At 38.1% G+C, this 22206-nt stretch overlaps 1 protein-coding gene across 1 annotated transcript in view; it reads right to left on the bottom strand.

The window, feature by feature from the left end:
- LOC109276536 (complement factor H) overlaps positions 1-22206 on the bottom strand; it is a 111195-nt gene that overhangs the window by 27202 nt on the left and 61787 nt on the right. The window contains exons 8-11 of the mRNA XM_053908993.1: positions 17078-17272; positions 16462-16638; positions 8420-8614; positions 7829-8005 (exon numbers count right to left, since the gene is read on the bottom strand). Coding sequence (XP_053764968.1) covers positions 7829-8005; positions 8420-8614; positions 16462-16638; positions 17078-17272 — 744 coding nt within the window. The remainder of the gene's footprint in view (positions 1-7828; positions 8006-8419; positions 8615-16461; positions 16639-17077; positions 17273-22206) is intronic.

Below are 22206 nucleotides of genomic sequence, written 5' to 3'. Positions count from 1 at the left end.
GGGTACCCCTTTCTCCACATCCTCACCAACACCTGTGAGGTGACATCTTATTGTTTTTTTGGTTTGTATTTCTCTGATGATAAGTGCTAATGAGTATCATTCATGTGTCTATTGCCCATCTGTATGTCGTCTTTGGAGCAATATCCGTTCATGTCTTCTACCCATTTTTCATTGGATTATCAGGTTTTGGGGTGTTGAGTTTTATAAGATCTTTATATATTATGGATACTACCCTGTACCAGACATGTCATTTGTAAATATCATCTCCCATTCCATAGGTTGCCTTTTAGTTCTGTTGATTGCTTCCTTTGTTGTGCAGAAGCTTTGTAGTTTAATGTAGTCCCAATAGTTTCTTCTTTTTTGCTCTTGTTTCCCTTGCCACAGGTGATCTATCTAGAAAGCTGTGGCTGATGTCAGAGAAGTGACTGCCTGTACTCTCTTCCAGGAATTTTTATAATTTCAGGTCTCACATATAGGTCTTTAATCCAGTTTGAATTTATTTTTGTGTATGGTGTAAGAAAGTGGTTCAGTTTCATTCTTTTGCATGTTGCTGTGGAGTTTCCCCAACATCGTTTGTTGAACAGATTGTCTTTTTCCCACTGGATATTCAATCCAGCTTTGTTAAAAATTAATTGAGTGTATAATTGTAGGTTTATTTCTGGGTTTTCCATTCAGTTCCATTGATCTATGTGTCTATTTCTGCCCCAGTACCATATGCTCTTGATCACTATCTTTGTAATATTAATTTGAAGTCCAGAATTATGATGCCTCCAGCTTTGCTTTTCTTTTTCAAGATTGATTTGGCTAACCAGGGCCTTTTGTGGTTCCATACAAATTTTAGGCTTGTTTGTTCTAGGTCTATAAAAAATGTCGTTGGTATTTTGGTAGGGGTTGCATTGATTGTGCAGATTGCTTTGGGTTTTGTAGACATTTTAACGATATTTGTTCTTCCAGCCCATGAACATGGGATGCCTTTCCATTTTCTTTGGGTTGTCTTCAACTTCTCTTATCAGTGTTCTATAGTTTGTAGAGTACAGATCTGTCACCTCTTTGGTTAGGTTTATTCCTAGGTAGCTTATTATTTTTATTGCAATTGTAAATGGGACTGTTTTCTTAATTTGTCTTTCTGCTACTTTATTATTGTTATACAGAAATGCAACAGATTTCTGTGCATTGATTTTGTATCCTATAGCTTTTCTGAATTCACTTCAGTTCAAGCACGTTTTGGTGGAGTCTTTTGGGTTTTCTGTATAAAATATTATGTCATGTGCAAATAGTGAAAGGTTTACTTCTTCCTTACCGAGTTGAATGCCTTTTATTTCTTTTTGTTCTAGTTGCTGTGGCTAGGACTTTCAGTACTTTATTGAGTAAAAGTGGAAGAGTAGACCTCCTCGTCTTGTTATGTCTTGTCTTGTTCCTGACCTTGGGAGGAAAGCTCATAATTTTCCCCCATAAAGATGATGTTAGCTGTGGGTTTTTCATGTATAGCCTTTATTATGTTAAGATATGTCCCCTCTAACCCTACTTTGTTGAGATCTTTTATCACGAATAGATGTTATAGTTTATCAAATGGGTTTTTTGGTATATGTTAAAATGATCATATGGTTTTCATCTTTTCTTTTATGGCTGTGATTTGGTTGATGTGATGTATCACACATTGATTGGTTTGTGAATATTGAACCATCCTTGCAACTCAGGAAGAAATCACCGGGTATAAGTCGTGAACAGACATGACTTGATTGTGGGGAATAATTTTTTAAAATTTATTGTTGAATTCGGATTGCTAGTATTTGTTATGCATTTTCGCATCTATACTCATCAGAAATATTGACATATACTATAGTTCTCTTATTTTGTGGTGGCTGTATCTGGCTTGGTATCAGGGTAGTGCTGCTTCATAGAATGAATTTGGGAGTTTTTCCTTCTTTTCTTTTTCTTTTTTTTTTTGGAGTAGTTTGAGAATAGGCATTAACTCTTATTTATTTATTTATTTATTTATTTATTTATTTATTTATTTATTTATTCCTGGTAATTGATCTGTTCAATTTTCTTTCTTTCTTCCTTTTTTTTTTTTTTTTTTGAATATAAACATGGCAAGGTTTATTTGGGGAACTCCCAAATTCTTTTTTTTTTAATATGAAATTTATTGACAAATTGGTTTCCATACAACACCCAGTGCTCATCCCAACAGGTGCCTTCCTCAATACCCATTCCCTCTCCACCCTCCCTTCCCTCACACCCACCATCAACCCTCAGTTTGTTTTCAGTTTTTAAGAGTCTCTTATGTTTTGGCTCCTTCCCTCTCTAACCTCTTTTTTTTGCTTCCCCTCCCCCATGATCTTCTGTTAAGTTTCTCAGGATCCACATAAGAGTGAAAACATATGGTATCTGTCTTTCTCTGTTTGACTTATTTCACTTAGCATAACATTCTCCAGTTCCACCCACGTTGCTACAAAAGGCCATATTTCATTCTTTCTCATTGCCACGTAGTATTCCATTGTGTGTATAAACCACAATTTCTTTATCCATTCATCAGTTGATGGACATTTAAGCTCTTTCCATAATTTGGCTATTGTTGAGAGTGCTGCTATAAACATTGGGGTACAAATTCCCCTATGCTTCAGCACTCCTGTATCCCTTGGGTAAATTCCTAGCAGTGCTATTGCTAGGTCATGAGGTAAATGTATTTTTAATTTTTTGAGGAACCTCCACACTGTTTCCCAGAGCGGCTGCACCAGTTTGCATTCCCACCAACAGTGCAAGAGGGTTCCCATTTCTCCACATCCTTGCCAACATCTATAGTCTCCTGACTTGTTCATTTTAGCCACTCTGACCGGCGTGAGGTGGTATCTGAGTGTGGTTTTGATTTGTATTTTCCTGATGAGGAGCGACACTGAGCATCTTTCATGTGCCTGTTGGCCATCCGGATGTCTTCTTGAGAGAAGTGTCTATTCACGTCTTCTGCCCATTTCTTCACTGGATTATTTGTTTTTCAGGTGTGGAGTTTGGTGAGTTCTTTACAGATTTTGGATACTAGCCCTTTGTCCGATATGTCATTTGCAAATATCTTTTCCCATTCCGTTGGTTGCCTTTTCGTTTAGTTGATTATTTCCTTTGCAGTGCAGAAGCTTTTTATCTTCATGAGATCCCAATAGTTCATTTTTGCTTTTAATTCCCTTGCCTTTGGAGATGTGTCAAGTAAGAAATTGCTGCAGCTGAGGTCAGAGAGGTCTTTTCCTGCTTTCTCCTCTAGGGTTTTGATGGTTTCCTGTCTCACATTCAGGTCCTTTAAACATTTTGAATTTATTTCTGTGAATGGTGTAAGAAAGTGGTCTAGTTTCATCCTTCAGCATGCTGCTGTCCAGTTCTCCCAGCACCGTTTGTTAAAGAGATTGTCTTTTTTCCATTGGATATTCTTTCCTACTTTGTCAAAGATTAGTTGGCTATACGTTCGTGGGTCTAGTTCTGGGGTTTCTATTCTATTCCATCGGTCTATGTGTCTGTTTTTGTGCCAATACCATGCTGTCTTGATGATGACAGCTTTGTAGTAGAGGCTAAAGTCTGGGATCGTGATGCCTCCTGCTTTGGTCTTCTTTTTCAAAATTACTTTGGCTATTCGGGGCCTTTTGTGGTTCCATATGAATTTTAGGATTGCTTGTTCTAGTTTCGAGAAGAATGCTGGTGCAATTTTGATTGGGATTGCATTGAATGTGTAGATAGCTTTGGGTAGTATTGACATTTTGACAATATTTATTCTTCCAATCCATGAGCATGGAATGTTTTTCTATTTATTTATATCCTCTTCAATTTCCTTCATATGCTTTCTATAGTTTTCGGCATACAGATCTTTTACATCTTTGGTTAGATTTATTCCTAGGTATTTTATGCTTCTTGGTGCAAGTGTGAATGGGATGAGTTTCTTTATTTGTCTTTCTGTTCCTTCATTATTAGTGTATAAGAATGCAACTGATTTCTGTACATTGATTTTGTATCCTGCGACTTTGCTGAATTCATGTATCAGTTTTTGTTCCTGTTCAGTATTTGTTCCTGTTTCAGTTTTGGTAGTTTATGTTTCTAGGAGTTTATCCATTTATTCCAGATTGTCCAGTTTGTTGGCATATAGTTTTTCACAATATTCTCTTATAGTTGTTTGTATTTCTGTGGTGTTGGTTGTTATTTCTCCTATTTGTGATTTTATTTATCTGGGTCCTTTCTCTTTTCTACTTGATACGTCTGGCTAGCAGTTTGTCATTTTATTAATTGTTTCAAAGAATCTGCTCCTGTTTTCTTCGATCTGCTCTGTCGTTTGTCTAGTTTCTATATCATTTATTTCGGCTCTAATCTGTATTATTTCCTTCCTTCTGCTTTTTGGCGTTTTGTTTGTTGTTGGTTTCTAGCTTAAGTGCCAGGTTAGGTTGCTTATTTGATTTTTTTCTTGCTTATTGAGGTAGACCTGTATTATGATAATTTCCCTCTTAGAACAGTTTTGCTGTGTCCCACAGATTTTGAATTGCTATGTTTTCATTTTCACTTGTTTCTATGTAATTTTTTTCCTTTTATTTCCTGGTTGACCCATTCATTGTTTATTAGCGTGTATTTTCACTTCCGTGTATTTGTGTCCTTTTCAGATCTGTGTGTGTGTGTGTGTGTGTGTGTGTGTGTGTGTGTGTGGTTGACTTATAGTTTCATAGCACTGTGTTCTGAAAAGATTCATGGTGCGACTTTGATCTTTTTGAATTTGTTGAAGCATGTAATATTTATACACCCAACTTGTGACTCCACAACATAAAAGTTGTATCTTCTTGTTGGGTTGTCCCCTTTATTATTATGTAGTGTCCTTCTATGTCTCTTATTACATTCTTTGTTTTAAAGTCTACTTTCTTCAATATAAGTATTGCTACTCCAACTTCTTTTCACATCCATTTGCACAATAAATATTCTACATCCTCTCACTGTCAATCTCCAGTCAATCTGTAGTTGTCTTTTGGTCCAAAATGATTCTTTTGTAGGCAGTATACAGATGGGTCTTGTTTTTTTTCATTCCGTCACCCTATGTCTTTTGATTAGAGCATTTAAACCGCATACATTCAAAATAATTTTTGACATGCATTTATTTTCATTGTATTACTTGTTTTGTGGTTGTTTCTGAAGATTTTCTCTGATCATTTCTTCTCTTTCTCTCTTTCATGGTTTGGTGGGGTTTTTTTAGTGATATTTTGTATTTCTCTCTCTTTATTCTTTGCATATTCATTAGTGATTTTTGATTTGTGGTCACCATTAGGTTTGTATATAACATTTTTTGTATATAGCAGTCTTTATTAAGTTGGTGGTCATAAGTTTGAACCCAAACACTACTCCTCTCTTCTCCAGGTATATGGTGTCATATGTTATATGTTACATCCTTTTATTCTGTGAGTTCCTTGACTGAAATTTGTTTACAGAAATATTCATCTTGAATGCTTTTGTGTTTCCTACCTTCATACTGTCACTTTTGGTCTCTCCTCTCCACTCAAAGAGTCCTCCTTAATATTTCTTGCAGGTCTGGTTTAGTGGTCATGAACTTCACTGGTTTTGTGTGTCTTGGAAACTCTCCTATTATGAATAATAGCCTTGCTAGATGGAATATTCTTGGCTGGATAGAGTACGTTTCCCATTCAGCACTTTGAATATATCATTCCACTGCCGTCTGGCTTGGAAAGTTTGTGCTGAAAAATGCTCTCATGGCCTTATGGGTTTTCCCTTGCATGTGACTGCCTTTTTTTCTTTTTTTTTTGTTCTTGCTATTATAATTTTTTCTATATCCCTATGTTTTGCCAATTTAGTTACAATATGTCTTGGTGTGGTTTGCATTTGTTGATTTTATTGGGGGTTCTCTGCCTTCTGTATCTGGATATCTGTTTCCTCCTTCACATTAGGGAACTTTTCTGCTATTAATTCTTCAAATAAATTTTCTGCCATGTTTTTTCTTTCTTCTTCTTCTGGGACTACTCTAATATGAATGTTGTTATGTTTGATGGAGTTCTGACTCCCTGAATGTATTCTTATTTTGCACCATTCTTTTTTCTCTTTGTTTGGCTTGATTACTTTCCATTACACGGTCTTCTAGGTCATTAATTTGTTCCTCTTCTTATTCCAGCCTGCTGTTCATTCCATCAAGTGTGCTTCTAATTTTGTTTGGTGAATCCTTTATCTCTGCTATGTTATTCCTTATCTCTTTATTAAGAGTCTCACTCATGTCTTCCACTTTTTTTCTCAAGTCCAGTGAGTATCTTCATAATTTTTACTTTAACTATCTATTAGGCATGTTACCTATATCTGTTTCACTTAGATCTCTGGCATTGGCCTTGTACAGATCTTTCTTCTTTCACAGATCATTTTTCTGTTTTCGCATTTTGTCTAAGTTTCTGTGCCTGCTTCTCTGTATTAGGAAAGTCAGCTACTTCTCCTGTTCTTGAGGCTAATGGCCTTATGAAAAAGAGGTTCTGTTGTGCCCTGAGGTGTCGCGATCCCTGTTCCCCAAGGCCTGGCACTTCAGGGAGTGTCTCCAATGTGTGTTGTGTTCACACTGCTCTTGTGTCCTGATCGCTTTGTCCTTCATGCGCCTCATCTGCAGAGGCTCTCTTTGCCTGTGTGGGCAGTGTTTGGTCTCTGGCCTGAATGTGGTGAGTTTTAACTTGGTGTGCTCTGGTCTGCTTGTGAGATGAGACTTCTCGCCACTGCTGCTGGAATCATGGCACCCCAAACACCCAGGTTGGGAGATGAGGTGTGGGCAGGGATTTGGTCTGGGCTTTTGGGGTTGGGGGCCACCTGTGCTGGGACTGAGGCCAAGTGTGACTGGGAAGGGTGATTCCACTGGAGCATGGGGAGGCAGGGCTTGGTAGAAGCAAGTTAGAGAGCAAGTGTGGGTCCTGTGCTGGTTCCCAAAGGTGACCATGTCTATATGCTGAAGGGCAGGGGAGGGAAATGGTACCTACCAGTTCCTTTGTTCCCAGAGGGGTCTCTGTGAAGGCTGCCTTTCTGCAATATTCTCCAAGGTGAGCAAATAACCTCCCCACTGTGTTCTCCAAGTGCTCTTCAGATTGCTGTTTCCATGCTGTATATCCACAGGCTCTTTGCTTGCCTTTTCTCCAAGAGCAGCCTCAATGCTGTTTGAATTCTCCCAGGGCCAAGTACGCTGTCCTTATAATACCCTAGGCTTTAAGCCCCACTGATTGCAAAGCTCACAAAATTTGCCCCCTCGCCCTTTCCAAACCAATTGCTATGGAGATTCGTTTTCTCGTGTGTGGTGCTCACCTGTGTTTCAGTCTGTCTCTCACCATTCCCTCTGACCACTACTCCTTTCCCACCTCAGTGTTCACAATCTGTTTCTTCTCAGTTTGGGAAAGAAAACTGAATCTCTACACATCTTACTTCATTGACATGGCTTGTTCTCTACCTTCAGTTGCAGAATTTGTTCTGCTGGTCTTTAGGTTAATTTCTAGGGTATTTAGGATGATTTGATAGTTATCTAGGTGTATTCATGGGATGAGGCAAGCCTAGGATCCTCCTACACCGCCACATCTACCTCCTTCCTCTTGTGTCCCCCTATATTAGAGGTTTCTTCCTTGTACTTCCATTACTGTTTTCTTGACTAATGCCTATCAGTAAACATTTATTTTGCTATACATGTATCAAGAAATTTGTATATCCACTCATACACACTTGGAAAAAAGAAAACTAAGTAGTTCCATAGGGGAGATAAGAAAGTTGTTATAGATATTTTGTTACAGTCCATCTAGATGAGGCTTAGAAAAGCATAATACACCGGGATCTCAGATCATTTACTTACTGAGAGGAATGCATTCAGGAGGAGGGAACCAGCCATCCTCTGTACAGGTCATTACAGTCTGCTCATTTTGAAGACTGTGGCCAGAATTGCAATTAACGCTTACATTTTCACCTTGTACATATTTAACTCCTTGTTTTGGATACTCTCCATTTTTCAAATGATTGAAGATACATTGTCCTAAAAATAATGAAAATAAGAAACAAAAAAAAATTTAAAACCCCTAAGTTCAGTGAAAATAGCCAATTAAAAGTTATTTATACAAAATTTAAACTCATGCATAAGTATCCAAAATTAAAGCTACTACCAAATGCTGGAAAAAAAATCAATGTTAAATATTATTTACCTTCAGGTTTATAATTAAGTCCTTGTAAATGATATAGTTATTTTCAGAGAGCCTCTATCTTTATCTTTAGTGTGATTTTTATGAAGAACTCTTCATAAAAGGAAAAACTCATATTGGTATTTTTGCTCATAACATTCATCCTTTGGCTTTATGTTAGTCATACTAAGCTTCATTGTATTCACTTATGTGTTTTCCCCCCTCTACTATTTGAAATATTTATACATATACAATTATAAAGGTTGACTTACTGCGGCATGGTACTGCTGGTGACCATCCTTCTTGTGTGCAATGAATATGTTCCCAGGGCTTTTGTGAAACAGTCACAAAATTTTGATCACAGGAATACCAATATTTTTCTCCTACACGTACTGGAAAGTTTTGTCTATAGTTACTTTCATGGTGTAGACTACCATGTTTTATTTCTGGAAAATCACAACGATACCCTTGCAATAAAAACAAAACAAACAAAAACAGTATAAATGATGTTTTACCTTAAGAAAAAAAATCAGATGGGAAATGAATTGTTTCACTGATGAATTATATCCTCTTATTAGTCTAATTTCACTCATTGCATCAGGTTTTCTAGGACAAGAGAAGTTATAAAATTCAGATGACTGGGATATGCTAATGAAGTTAAAATTATATCTTGTGGGTCATACGATATAGAAACTTGTATGAAGACTCTTCATAAATAAAACTCTACAGATCTATTTGGGTATGTATATGATCCACCGACTATGTATATCCTAGCCCTGGTATGTAAATGAGCAACTTGTTCGAGAGATGAAAGTATAGATTTTATTCCTAAGATCATCTATCTTCTTTATTTTCTTTTCTGCTCTCATCAGAAATCAGAGCCCTGCCTTTTCTTCTCAGACCAACTCAGCGTAGGGAAACAGTGCGGTTTTTTTTTTTTAGATAAACGTTCATTAATTTACTTTTCTATTTATTCAAATAGTGTAAGAAATATAGAGAAACACATTTTCCATTCATCGCATTATACGGAAAACTAACCTTCTAATTAATGCCTGAAACCAATCATCAAGGAAAGTTTTCATTTAATCAGACAAATGAACTAGGACTATTTCTTAATATTCAAATAGTTAAGATTACAGTAAACATTTGATTGTTATTTCTAATATTAATTTGAGAATGCGGTGTTTTAAAGTATGTCACATGTGTCTCAGAATATATATTATATATATTATGTACATGAGGTGATTTAAAATGTCATTCATAGTATGTCATAGTATTTAAGGTTTATATGGCACACATATGTGGCATATATATCATATATAATGTGGCATATGTTGTAACATGTACACATCATACATATGAGGTGTTTATAACATGTCATGTATATCATAATATATATATATATATATATTTTTTTTTTTTTTTGAATACAAGTGAACATTTAATGCAACCATAGTTCAATTCTTTTTAAACACCAAAATGTCATATTGTAATTGAGGTATAATATAATTGCATTTTATTGAGTTTCTTATATATGGAATATTTTTGACACATGTTTAAGTGTTATGCTGTTTATAACACATTTATATATAATATTTCCCAGAAAAAATTTCCGTTTTCATTTGATGATTTAGAGATAATCTAGTACTTTTAATACCATACCAGTATTAGTTTTTTCCCCACAAAATGATTCTATTACAAGAACTGTTGTGCAACACACGAAAAAAAGTTCCAAACACACACACACACACACACACCCCAAGTATTCATCATCATCTTCATCTTCCTTTTTTTTTTTTTCAAGGTTTATTTACTTATTTTGAGAGAGAGAGAGAGAGAGAGAGAAAGAGACAGAGCATGAGCAGGGGAGGGGCAGAGAGAGAGGGAGCCTGAAGCAGGCTTCAGGCTCCGAGCTGTCAGCACAGACAGCCCCACAGATGTGGGGCTCAAACCCAGAAACCGTGACCTGAGCCGAAGTCAGACGCTTATCCGGCTGAGCCACCGAGGTGCCCCTCATCTTCATCCTTCTCAAGTACACTGGTAACATTTTCTTTCTTGTTTGATTAAAGTTTCCAGTAGTTTCAGCAGACTTATGTAGATTATACACCTGGAATACTTGAATATACTGATGTTTTTCTTTAGTAAAGATTTGTATATGATACCTTCTCTAGATATAGATTCTTGGCCTCCAGTTTATAGCTCTCATTGATAAATTTTTTCCACCACATTTTTGAAGCTTCCAATATTGAGATCAAGTGTTCATTTAGTCTTATTCCACTTAAGTAACCTTCTAGGTATTTTTCTCCACTACTCTTTGACGATTTAGATGAACTTCTCTTTATCCTTGGATGATGAATTTCATCATGATACATCCCAGATGAGTGTCATTTAACAATCATTCTACCTTGCGCAAACTTCACTGTTTGGATTTGCAAGAGTAGAGTCTTAAAGAACTCAAATAAATTGGTGTAAAATTGTAAAGGAGAGATTTGAACCCTGGTGGTCTGATTTTAGAACAAATCTGGTTATCCACCTATTATGGGTTTTCAAAGGATATCAGTTAGGAGTTAAGATGGTGGAGAAGTAGGGGGACCAAGACTTCACTTGTCCTTGTTTGAACTTGTTTGAACACAGCTGTTTTGGGGTCAGAACACTTGGAACACCCAGGAAATCTATCTGCAGAGTGACTGAAAAATCTGCACAGGTGGAGGGAGACAGCTTGGTGTGACAGACATGTGTGTATGTGAATTGGGAGCGATAAAACAGCATGGGTACAGAGGGGAGGGATCCCCTTCTGTGGACAGACAAAAGGGAGAAATATAGAAGCTGTGGATTGTGCCATTGTGTTAGGACAAGAGAAAGACCTTTTCCAGACCACGAACTGGGGAACAAGAAATACGGAAAATGTCAGTCTCTGCTTTGCAAATAGCCTTAGGAGCTGAAGATAAGAGTTTTCAAAAGTGTGTGGCATTCTCTGGACCAGAGCCACTGCTGTGTGCACACGCCTGGGGGGGGGGGGGGTGTGTGGGGAGAGGAGTCAGCCCCAGGGCGGGTAGAGATATCAGGGGTGCCCTGGGAAAGAACAGTCCCCTCCTTTGAGTACTGTGGGAAAAATGTATATTGTTCCCCCAAGGACTAAAGACCCGGCAGGCACCAGCCATATCCGCAGGGTGGAGTGGCGCTATCCCAGAATTGGGTCCATGTGGTACACGATCCTTGAAGACATGGGATTTTGAATCTCAGCCTAGCACCTAGGAGGCACAGGAGAACTGTGGAGCAGAGCAAACTACCTGCCTGTGCTACTCTGTGAGGGGTGCCTGAACAGCGAGGTTTTGGTTTTTTTTGTTTTTATTGTTTTTTGTTTTTTTTTTAATTTTTTTAACCTTTACTGATTTTTTTAGACAGAGAGAGTGAGCATGAACAGGGGAGGTTCAGAGAGAGGTGGAAACACAGAATGCGAAACAGGCTCCAGTCTCTGAGCTGTCAGCACAGAGCCTGATGTGGGGCTCGAACTCACGGACCGCAAGATCATGACCTGAGCCCAAGTCGGACGCTCAATCGACTGAGCCACCCAGGCGCCCCTGAACAGCAAGGTTTGAAAAACACAGTTCAGGGAGGAGAGACTGGGGTACTGCCATTTTTCTCCCCATTGCCAACGTGGTGGGTCTACAAGGAACAGGACAGTGGCTCCTAATGGAGGCAGGGCCTGGTGACAGGAAACCTTACCCCGCTGTGCCTGGCAACTGCTTATCTACTGGAGCAGGACTCACACTGGATGAACCAGACAACATCTCCTCCAGACCAGCAGAGATGGTCCCAAGTATCAACAGATTACTGTCCTGTGGTTTTGTACGCTACTTTGTTGCCCTTTTCTTTGTTTTCTTTGCTTTTCTTTGTTTTTCTTATTAACCTTTTTTTTTTCCTTTGGAATCAAGCTCATATTCTCTGATTTGATTAAAAAAATTTTTTTTTAATGTTTCCTTTTGAGAGTGAGAGAGACAGAGCATGAGCAGGGGAGGGGCAGAGGGGAGGGAGGCGCAGAATCTGAAGCAGGCTCCAGGCTCTGAGCTATCAGCACAGAGCCCGATGTGGGGCTCGAATTCACAAACCATGAGATCATGACCTGAGTTGACATTGGGCGCTCAACCGACTGAACCACCCAGGCGTCCCTGATGTTTGGTCAATTCATCTCTCTCTCTCTCTCTCTCTCTGTGTCTCCGTATATTTCTATATATCTTTTTTTTCTCTGCTTCGTTTGTCCGTGCAATCAGGCTAATTTTAATTCTATTCTTTTACACCTTTTTTATATCTCCTTCTTCTTTACTTGCCTTTCTCTCTTTCTGGATTAAGCCCTATAGTTTCTTTGATTCTCTGCTTGGTCTTTTTTTTTTTGCCTCTTCCATTTTTCTTTGTATGGGATCAGGTCCCGTTCTTTTTCCTTCTTTCCACAGTTGCTTCAATGAACAAATAAAAGCACCTGGTAGAATGTCTAAATGGTGGAATGTCTAAGATGGTGTCTAAACAAGCCACCACCAAGAGTAAGGAAGACCTGTCTAGTGGGATAGTGCAGCCAAATGCGCAACAACAACACAGTGCATGCAACACACTCCAAAAACACTTCCTGAAGTCCCAGGCCCTGCACAGTGTAGGACTCCTTTTTAATATAGTAGTTCTCAAGGTGCAGGACATAAATCAAACTACTAAAACACATAAAATACAGAAACCAGGCCAAAATGATGAAACAAAATTCTCCTGAAAAGAAATTCCAGGAAGAAATGACAGCCAGGGAATTGCTCAAACCGGATACATGCTCTAATCCTTTTTATTTCCTTCCTTCTGCTTTTTGGGTTTTTGTTTGTTGTTTTTCTAACTTCCTTAGTCATCAGGTTAGGTTGTTTATTAGATTTTTTTTCTTGCTACTTCAGTAGATGTGTATTGCTATAAACGTCCCTCTTAGAATCGGTTTTGCTGCATCCCACAGGTTTTGAACAGTTGTGTTTTCATTTTCACTAGTTTCCATGTACCTTTTTGTTTTTTTCTTTTATTTTCTGGTTGACCCATTCATTGTTAGCATGTTATTTAACTTCCATCTATTTGTGATCTTCACATTTTTTCTTGTGGCTGACTCCTAGTTTCATTGCATTGTGTTCAGATGTGTTGCATGGTGTGATTTAGATCTTTTTCAATTTGTTGACACTTGTTTTGTGGCCTAATATGAGTTTTATTCTGCAGAATGTTCCATGTACACTTGAAAAGCATGTACATTTGGCTGTTTTAAGATGGAATGTTCTGAATATATCTGTTAAATATATCTGTTCCAGTGTGTCTAAAGGCATTGTTTCCTTGTTGATTTTTGGTTTAGACAATCTTGTCCATTAATGTAATTGGTGTGTTAAAATCCCCTACTATTATTTATTATGATTGAGTCACTTTGTTATTTGTTATTTGTTATTAACATTGATGTATTGAGGAGCTCACATGTTGGGTACATAAATATTCACAATCGTTACCTCTTCTTGTTGGATTGTCCCCTTTATTATTATATAGTGTCCTTCTTTGTCTCTTATTACATGCTTTGTTTCAAAGTCTACTTTGTCCAATATAATTATTGGCACTCCTGCTTTCTTTTGACATCCATTTGCACAATAAATATTCTACATCCCTTCACTTTCAATCTGCAGGTGTGTTTTGCTCTAAAATGAGGGGTTTTTTTTGTAGGCAGGAAAGAGATGGGTCTTGTTTTATTCATTCTGTCACCCTGTGTCTTTTCATTGGAGCATATAGTATATTTACATTCAAAGTAATTTTTTTTATAGATATGCATTTATTGCTATTTTATTGCCTGATTTATGGCTGTTTCTGAAGATTTTCTCTGATCATTTCTGGTCTTTCTTTCATGGTTAGATGATTTTTTAATGATATATTGGATACCTTTATCTTTATTCCTTGCATATTTATTGTGGTTTTGCTTTGTGGTCATCATTGGGTTTGTATATAACATGTGTTGCATATAGCAGTCTGTATTAAGTTGGTGGTCATTTAACTTTGAACCCAAACTTTACTTCTCTCTTCCTCAGGTATATGGTGTCATATTTTACATCCGTTTATTTTGTGAGTTCCTTGACAGAAATTTGTTTTACAGAAATATTCATTTTTACTGCTTTGGTGTTTCCTACCTTTATACTGACACTTTTGGTCTCTCCTTTCTACTCAGATTCGCCTTTAATATTTCTTGCAAGGCTGATTTAATGGTCTTGACCTGCATTGGTTTTTATTTGCCTGGGAAACTCTTTATCTCTCCTTCTATTTTGAATAATGGCTTTGCTGGGTAGAGTATTCTTGACTGGATAGAGTATGTTTCCCATTCATCACTTTGAATATATCATGCCACTTCCTTCTGGCCTGGAAAGTTCGTGCTGAAAACTGCCTTAGTTGCCGTATGGGTTTTTCCTTGTATGTGACTGTCTTTTTTTTTCTCTTGCTGTTTTTACAATGTTTTCTATATTGTTATGTTCTGCCAGTTTAGTTACCATATATCTTGGTGTTGGTTTGCTTTTGTTGATTTTGTTGGGGATTCTTTGTGCCTCCTCGTGTATCTGGATATCTGTTTCCTCCTTCCAGATTAGGGAACGTTTCTGCTATTCTTCAAATAAATTTTCTGGTCCCTTTTTCCTTTCTTCTTCTTCTGGGACACCTCTAATAAGAATGTTGTTATGTTTGATGGCGTCACCGACTTCCCTAAATCGATCCTCCTTTGCATAATTCTTTTTTCTCCCTTCTGTTCAGCTTGATTACTTTTCATTACTATGTCTTCTAAGTCATTAATGCCTCTTCTTCTTCCACTATGCTGTTCATTCCATCAAGTGTGTTTCTAGTTTTGTTTATTGAATCCTTTCTCTCTGCTATGTTATTCCTTATCTCTGTATTAGGGTCTTACTCATATCTTCGAATTTTTCTCAAGTCCAGTGAGTATCATTATAGTTATTATGTTAAATTCTCTATTAAGCATGTTACTTATATCTGTTTCGCTTAGAGCTCCGGCATTGGCCTTGTACTGCTCTTTCACTCGGGACAAATTCTTCTGTTTTCTCATTTAAGTTTCTGTGCCCACTTCTGCCTGTAGGAAATTCAGCTACCTCTCCCATTTTTGGGGTAATGGCCTTATGAAAAAGAGGTTCTGTCGTGCCCTGAGGTGTTATGATCCCTGTTCCCCAGGGCCTGGCACTTCAGGGAGTGTCTCCAATGTGTGCTGTGTTCACACTGCTCTTGTGCCCTGATCGCTTTGTGCTTCATGCCCCTCATCTACAGAGGCTCTCTTTGCCTCTTTGTTGGCAGTGGTTGGTCTCTGGCTTGAATGTGGGGAGTTTTAACTTGGTGCACTCTGGTCTGCTTGTGACATGAGACTTCTCACCACTGCGGCTGGAATCAAGGCTTCCAAGATCCCCAGGTTGGGAGATGAGGTGTGGGCAGGGATTTGGTCTGGTGTTTTGGGGTTGGGGGCTACCTGCTCTGGGACTGTGGCAAGTATAACTGGGAAGGATGGTTCCATTGGAGCATGGGCAAGTGGAGCTTGGTGTAAGAAGTTAGATAGCAAGTGTGGGCCCTGTACAGATTCCCACAGTTGACCCTGTGTTTATGCTAATGGGGAGGGGAGGGAAATGGCACCTGTCAGCTCCTGTGGGTCTCTGTGAATGCTGCCTTTCTGCAACATGCTCCCAGGTGAGCAAATAATCTCCCCACTGTGTGCACCAAGTGCTCTTCAGATTGCTGTTTCCATGCTGTATGTCCACAGGCTCTTTGCTTGCTTTTTCTCCAAGAACAGCCCCAACGCCCTTTGAACTCTCTCAGAACTTAGTACACTGACCTTTAAAACCCTAGGCTTTAAGCCCCACTGGTTGCAGGAACTCACAACACTTGGGCCCTTTCACTTTCCAAGCCAGTTGGTTTGGGGATTCGTTTGACCTGTTTGCTCCTCTGTGTGTCAGACTGTCTCTCACCCTTCTCTGTGACCACTACTCCTTTCCTACCTCAGTGGTACACAGTCCATTTCTCCTCAGTTTGGGAGGGAAAACTGAATCTCTGTACATCTTACTTCTCTGATGTGGACTGTTCTCTATGATTGGTTGCACAATTTGTTCTGCCAGTCTTCAGGTTGATTTAGGATGATTTGATAGTTATCCTCATGGGATGAGGCAAGCCTAGTTTCCTCCTTCTCTGCCACATCCCCCTCGTTCTCTTGCTGGTGTCACCCTACTTTACACGTTCCTTCTCTGCAGTTCTTTTACTGTTTTCTGGATAGTGACCATTTACTTACCAGGAGGAAGGCATTCGGGAGCGGGTGCCCAGCCATCTTCTGTACAGGTCATTACAGTCTGCTCATTTTGAAGACTGTAGCCAGCATAGCAGTTAACACTTACAGAGTCACCTTGGAAATACATTTTTGCTGGATATGGATATTCTCCATTTATCAAATAACTAAAAAGACATTGTCCTAATAATCATAAAAATAGTAAACCAAATTCGTCAAACCCTACATTCAACGATAATAGCAAATCAAAAATTATTTGTCCAAAATTTAAATTTTCATGCATAAGTATCCAAAAATAACCTATAACTTAAGACAAACTAAAGCTACTTCCAAACGTTTCAAAAGAAGAAAATCAGTATTTAAATTATTTATCTTCAGTTTTTATAATGAAGATATTTGGAAATGACATAGGTATTTTCGTAAGCCTCTATTTTTAGTTCTAAGGTGATTTTTATGAAGAGCTCCTCATAGAAGGAAAAACTTACATTGGTCGTTTTGCTCATACAACTCATCCCTTGGCCTTCTTTTTGTCATATTAGGCTTAACTGTACTCACTTATGTGTCTTCCCACACCACTCTTTGAAATATTTACACGTATACAATTATAACAAGGTTGACTTACTGCGGCACGGTATTGCTGGTGACCATCCTTCTTGTGTGCAATGAATATATCCCCCCTTCTGTTTTTTATCTGTCACGAAATCGTGGTTACAGGAATAGTAATATTTTTTTCCTACAGATACTGGAAAGTCTCGTCTATAGTTATATTCATTGTGTAGTATTCCATGTTTTATTTCTGGAAAATCACAACGTTTCTCTTGCAATAAAAAAACAAAAACAAACAACAGTATAAATAATCTTTTATCTTAAGAAAAAAATCATATTAGAAATTAATTGTTTCATTGGTAAATGTACCCTCTTATTAGCATAATTTCACTCATTGCATCAGGTTTTCCAGGACAAGAAGTGTTGGAAATATGGATTACTGGGTTATGTGATGAAGTCATTGCTAATCAAGTTAAAATTGTACCTTGTGGGACTTATGAGATATAAAATTGTATGAAGATCAAGGAATAAAACTTGATAGATCTTTTTAAAGGATTCTCCTTGAGTATGTGTATCCTCAGCATGGTTGATTACATGAGGAACTTGGTTGAGAGATGAAGGTATTGATTTTATTTCTCAGGTCATCCAACTTTTTATTTTTCTTTTCTGTTCTCATCAGAAATCAGAGCCCTATCTTTTCTTCTCAGACCAACTCATTGTAGGAAGATAGATTTTTTTTAGATTAACATTCATTAATTTATTTTTCTGTTTACTGAAAATAATGTAAGACATAAAAACACAAAAATTTTCCATCCATTACATTATACAGAAAAATTACATTCTTCTTAACCCCTCAAACCAATCACAGAGGAAAGTTCTCTTCTTCATTTAATCAGAGAAATAAACAAGGACTATTTTTCAATATCCAAATAGTTAAGATTGTGGAAAACATTTGAATGTTATTTTTTTAAATTTTGTTTTAGAGAGAGAGGCGGCGCAAGTGAGTGAAGAGCAGAGAGAGTAAAAGAGAGAGAGAGAGAGAGAGAGAGAGAGAGAGAGAGAAGCTGGGCTCACCTGGGGGTCGTGGTTTTACCTGAAGCAGGGCACTGGCTCACCCAAAGTGGGGCAACGAGCTCACCTGACGTGGAACTCGAACTCACCAACTGTGAGATAATGACCTGAGCCGAAGTCAGATGCTTAACAACTAAGCCACCCAGGCACCATATTGTTAATTCTAATTTTAATTGGAGAAGGAATGGTTTTAAATTATGTCATACATATGTCATAATATGTATGACATATATCATATATATGAGGTGTGTTAAAGATGTCATATATATTTCACAATATATATGACACTTGTCATATAGATGAAGTGTTTAAAACTATCATACACAGTATGTCATACTATAATGATATATATCATATATATCAAGTGTTTAGACAATATGTCATTTATGTCCCCAATATATATATTTTTGCAATGAAAACGAACATTTAATGCAACCATAGTTCAATTCTTTTTAAACACCAAAATGTCATATTTTAATTGAGGTATAATATAATTGTATTTTACTGAGATATTCTTATATACGGAATATTTTTGACATATGTTTAAGTGTTATGTTGTTACAACACATTTATGTATAATATTTTCCAGAAAAGTTTCCCCTTTTCATTTGATGACATAGAGATAATTTAGGACTTTAATACCAGACCAGTATTGGGTTTTTCCCATAAAATTATTCTATTACAAACCTTGTACAACGCATGAACCCAAGTTCCAAAACACACACACACACACACACACACACACACACACGCATACCAAGTATTAATTATCATCTTCATCTTTTTTAAGTACACTGATCATTTTCTTCTTGTTTGATTAGAGAAAGTTTCTAGTAGTTTAAGCTGACTTGTTATGTGGATCATACCCTTTGAATCCTTGTACATACTGATGTTTTTCTTTAACAAAAATTTGTATATGATACCTTCTCTAGATATAGATTTTTGGCCTACAGCCCATGTCTCTCATGGATAGATTTTTCCCTCCACATTTTTGAAGCTTCCAAGGTTGAGACTAAAAAGCTCATTTAGTTTTTTTCCTTTTCAGTAACCGTGTAGTTTTTTCCCCCCATGACTTTTTGAAGATTTAGATTATTTTCTCTTTATCCTTGGATGAATTTCATCATGAGACATCAAGATGTGTGTCATTTAACAATCTTGGGCAAGCTTCACTCTTTGGATTTGCAAGAATTGAGTCTTAAAGTACTCAGTTAAATTACCCGTAAAATTGTAAAGGAGAGATTTGAACCCTGGGGGTCTGATTTCAGAACAGCACTGGTTATTCTAGTGTTTCAAATGATATCAATTAGGAGTTAAGATGGTGGAGAAGTAAGGGTTCGAGGATTTCCCTCATCCCGGAAACACAGCTGTATTGGGGTCAGAACACTTGGAAATCTATCTGCGGAGTGACAGAAAAATCTGCACAGGTGGAGGGAGACAGCTTGGTGGGACAGAGGTGCTTGTATGCAAACTGGGGGAGATAAAACAGCATGGGCGTGGAAGGCAGGGATCCGTAGAGAGAAAAAAGGGAGAGAAAGAGAAGCTGTGGATTGCCCTGACGCAAGTTAGGACAAGAGAAAAACCTCCAGATCATGGACTGGGGAATAGGAAATATGGAGAGTGCCAGTCTCTACTTTGAAAACAGCCAAAGGAGCTGAAGATCAGAGTTTTCAAAAGTGTGTGCCATTCTCTGGACCAAAGCCACTGTCACGTGCATGTGCCTGGGGAGGAGGAGAGCAGTGGCAATCTCAGGGCACACTAGGAGAGAACAGTCCCCTCCGTCGAATACTGTGGGATATATTGCACCCTCAAAGACAAAAGGCCCTGCAGTCGTCAGCCATATTAGCAGTGCAGAATGGCACTACCCCAGAACCAAGTGCCTATGGTGCAGGATCCATTACTATATCGGGTTTTGAATCCCAGCTGAGCACCTAGAAGTGTGGGAGAACTGTGGAGCAAGACAAGCCACCTGCCTGCGCTACTGTGTGAGGCCTGCCTGAACAGTGTGGTTGAGACTGGGGTGTCATCATTTTCTTCCCCATCACCAACATGGTGGGGCTTCAGGGAAAAAGACCCCAGCACAGGCGTGATCTGCTTACCTGAAGCCCCACCCCTGTGTGCCCGGAAACTGCTCATCTACTGGAGCAGAACTGACACTGAGTGAAACAGATGACCTCTTCTCCGGACCAGCACAGCCGTGGGTCCCAGACACCAACAGACAACTGTCCTGTAGTTGTGTATGTTAGTCTGTTGCCTTTTTTTCTTTTCTTTTCGTCTTTCCTTTTCTTTCCATCTCTTGTCTTTTCTCATCATTTCTTTCAACCATCTTCTTTTTTTTCCTTTGGAATCAGGCTCTTAGTTTCTGATTTGATTTTTGGTCAATTCTTATAAATATATATATTTTGTCTTTTCTCTATTTTTCTGCTTTGTTTGTTTGTCTGTTTAGTCAAGCATTTTTACTTTATTTTTTTACAGTTTTTCTATATCTCCTTCTTCTTTCTTTTCCTTTCTTTCTCTCTGGATTAAGCCTTATAGCTTCTTTGATTCTCTGCTTGGTCCTTTTTTCAGACCTTTCATTTTTTTCTTTGTATGGGATTAGGTCCCCTGCCCTCTCATCTTTCTAGGGATACTTCAATGAAAAATCAAAGCACCCCTGGTGGAGGGTCTAAACTATCCACCACTGCAAGTAAGGAGGAGCCTTATAGAAGACTGTTTGGTGGGTTACAGCAACCAAATACACAACAAAGGAGGGCATGCAACACACTCCAAATACAATTCCTGAAGTGCCAGGCCCTGGACAGTGTATGACCCCTTTTAAATATAGTAGTCCTCACAGGTGCAGGACATATAACAAACTATTAAAACACATAAGGACAGAAACCAGGCCAAAATGATAAGATGGAAGAGTTCTCCTGAAAAGAAATTCCAGGAAGAAATGAGAGCCAGGGTAGACATGTAAGGGCGGTAACAGACCTATCCACTGAAACTTGGCAGGCCAGGAGGGAGGGTAGGAAACATTAAATGTGCTGAATAGGAAAAATATGCAGCCAAGAATCAATTATCTGGCAAGGCTGTCATTATAATTGAAGGAGAGATAAAGGCTTTCCCAGACAAAAAATAACGAAAGGAGTTCATGACCACTAAACCAGCCCTGTAGGAGATTCTAAGGGAGACTCTGTGAGTGGAAAGCAGCAAAGACTACAAAGGACCAGAGACATCACCACAAGCACGAAACCTACAGGTAACACAATGACACTGAATTCGTATCTTTCAATAATCACTCTGATGTAAATGGACTAAATACTCCAATGAAAAGACATAGGGTTTCACCACGGGTTAAAAAAAAAAAAAGATCCATTTACATGCTGCCTACAAGAGACTCATTTTAGTCCTGAGGACAACTGCAGATTGAAAGTGAGGGGATGGAAAACCTTGTGTCATGGTACTAGATGGCGAAAGAAAGCCGCAGTAGCCATACCAGACAAACCAGATTTTAAAAGAAAGACTGTAATAGGAGATGAAAAATAGCATTTTATCATAATTAAGGGGTCTATTCATCAAGAAGAGATAACAGTTGTAAAAATCTATGTCCCCAATGTGAGAGCATCCAAATATAAATCGTGTAATTACAAACATAAATAAATGTATAGATAATAATACCATGTTTGAAGGGGACTTTAGTACTCCACTTACAGCAATGGACATATCATCTAGGCAGAAAATCAATAAGGAAACAATGGCTCTGAAGGACACATTGGACCAGATGGACCACTTGGACATTCTCCAAAATAGATCACATACTGGGTCACAAAACAGAATATATAAAAGGACTGAGATCATACCATGCACATTTTCGGATCACAATGTTATGAAGCTTGAAATCAACCACAAGAAAAAATTTGGAAAGCCCCCAAATGCATGAAGGTTAAAGGACCTCCTACTGAAGAATGAATGGATCAACCAGGAAATTAAACAAAAATTTAAAAAATATATGCAGGTAAATGAAAATGAAAATATGACAGTTCACACCCCTTGGGATGCAACAAAGGCAGTCCTAAGAGGAAAGTATATTGCAGTTCAGACCTATTTCAAGAAGCAAGAAAGGTCCTAAATATACAACCTAACCTCACACCTAAA

This window comes from Panthera pardus, unplaced genomic scaffold, assembly GCF_024362965.1.
Source record: "Panthera pardus isolate Hobbes unplaced genomic scaffold, ASM2436296v1 HiC_scaffold_21, whole genome shotgun sequence".
In the NCBI taxonomy this organism is placed as follows: domain Eukaryota; kingdom Metazoa; phylum Chordata; class Mammalia; order Carnivora; family Felidae; genus Panthera; species Panthera pardus.
The sequence above is the reverse complement of the archived record's forward strand: the minus strand, read 5'-3'. Positions and strand labels throughout refer to the sequence as shown.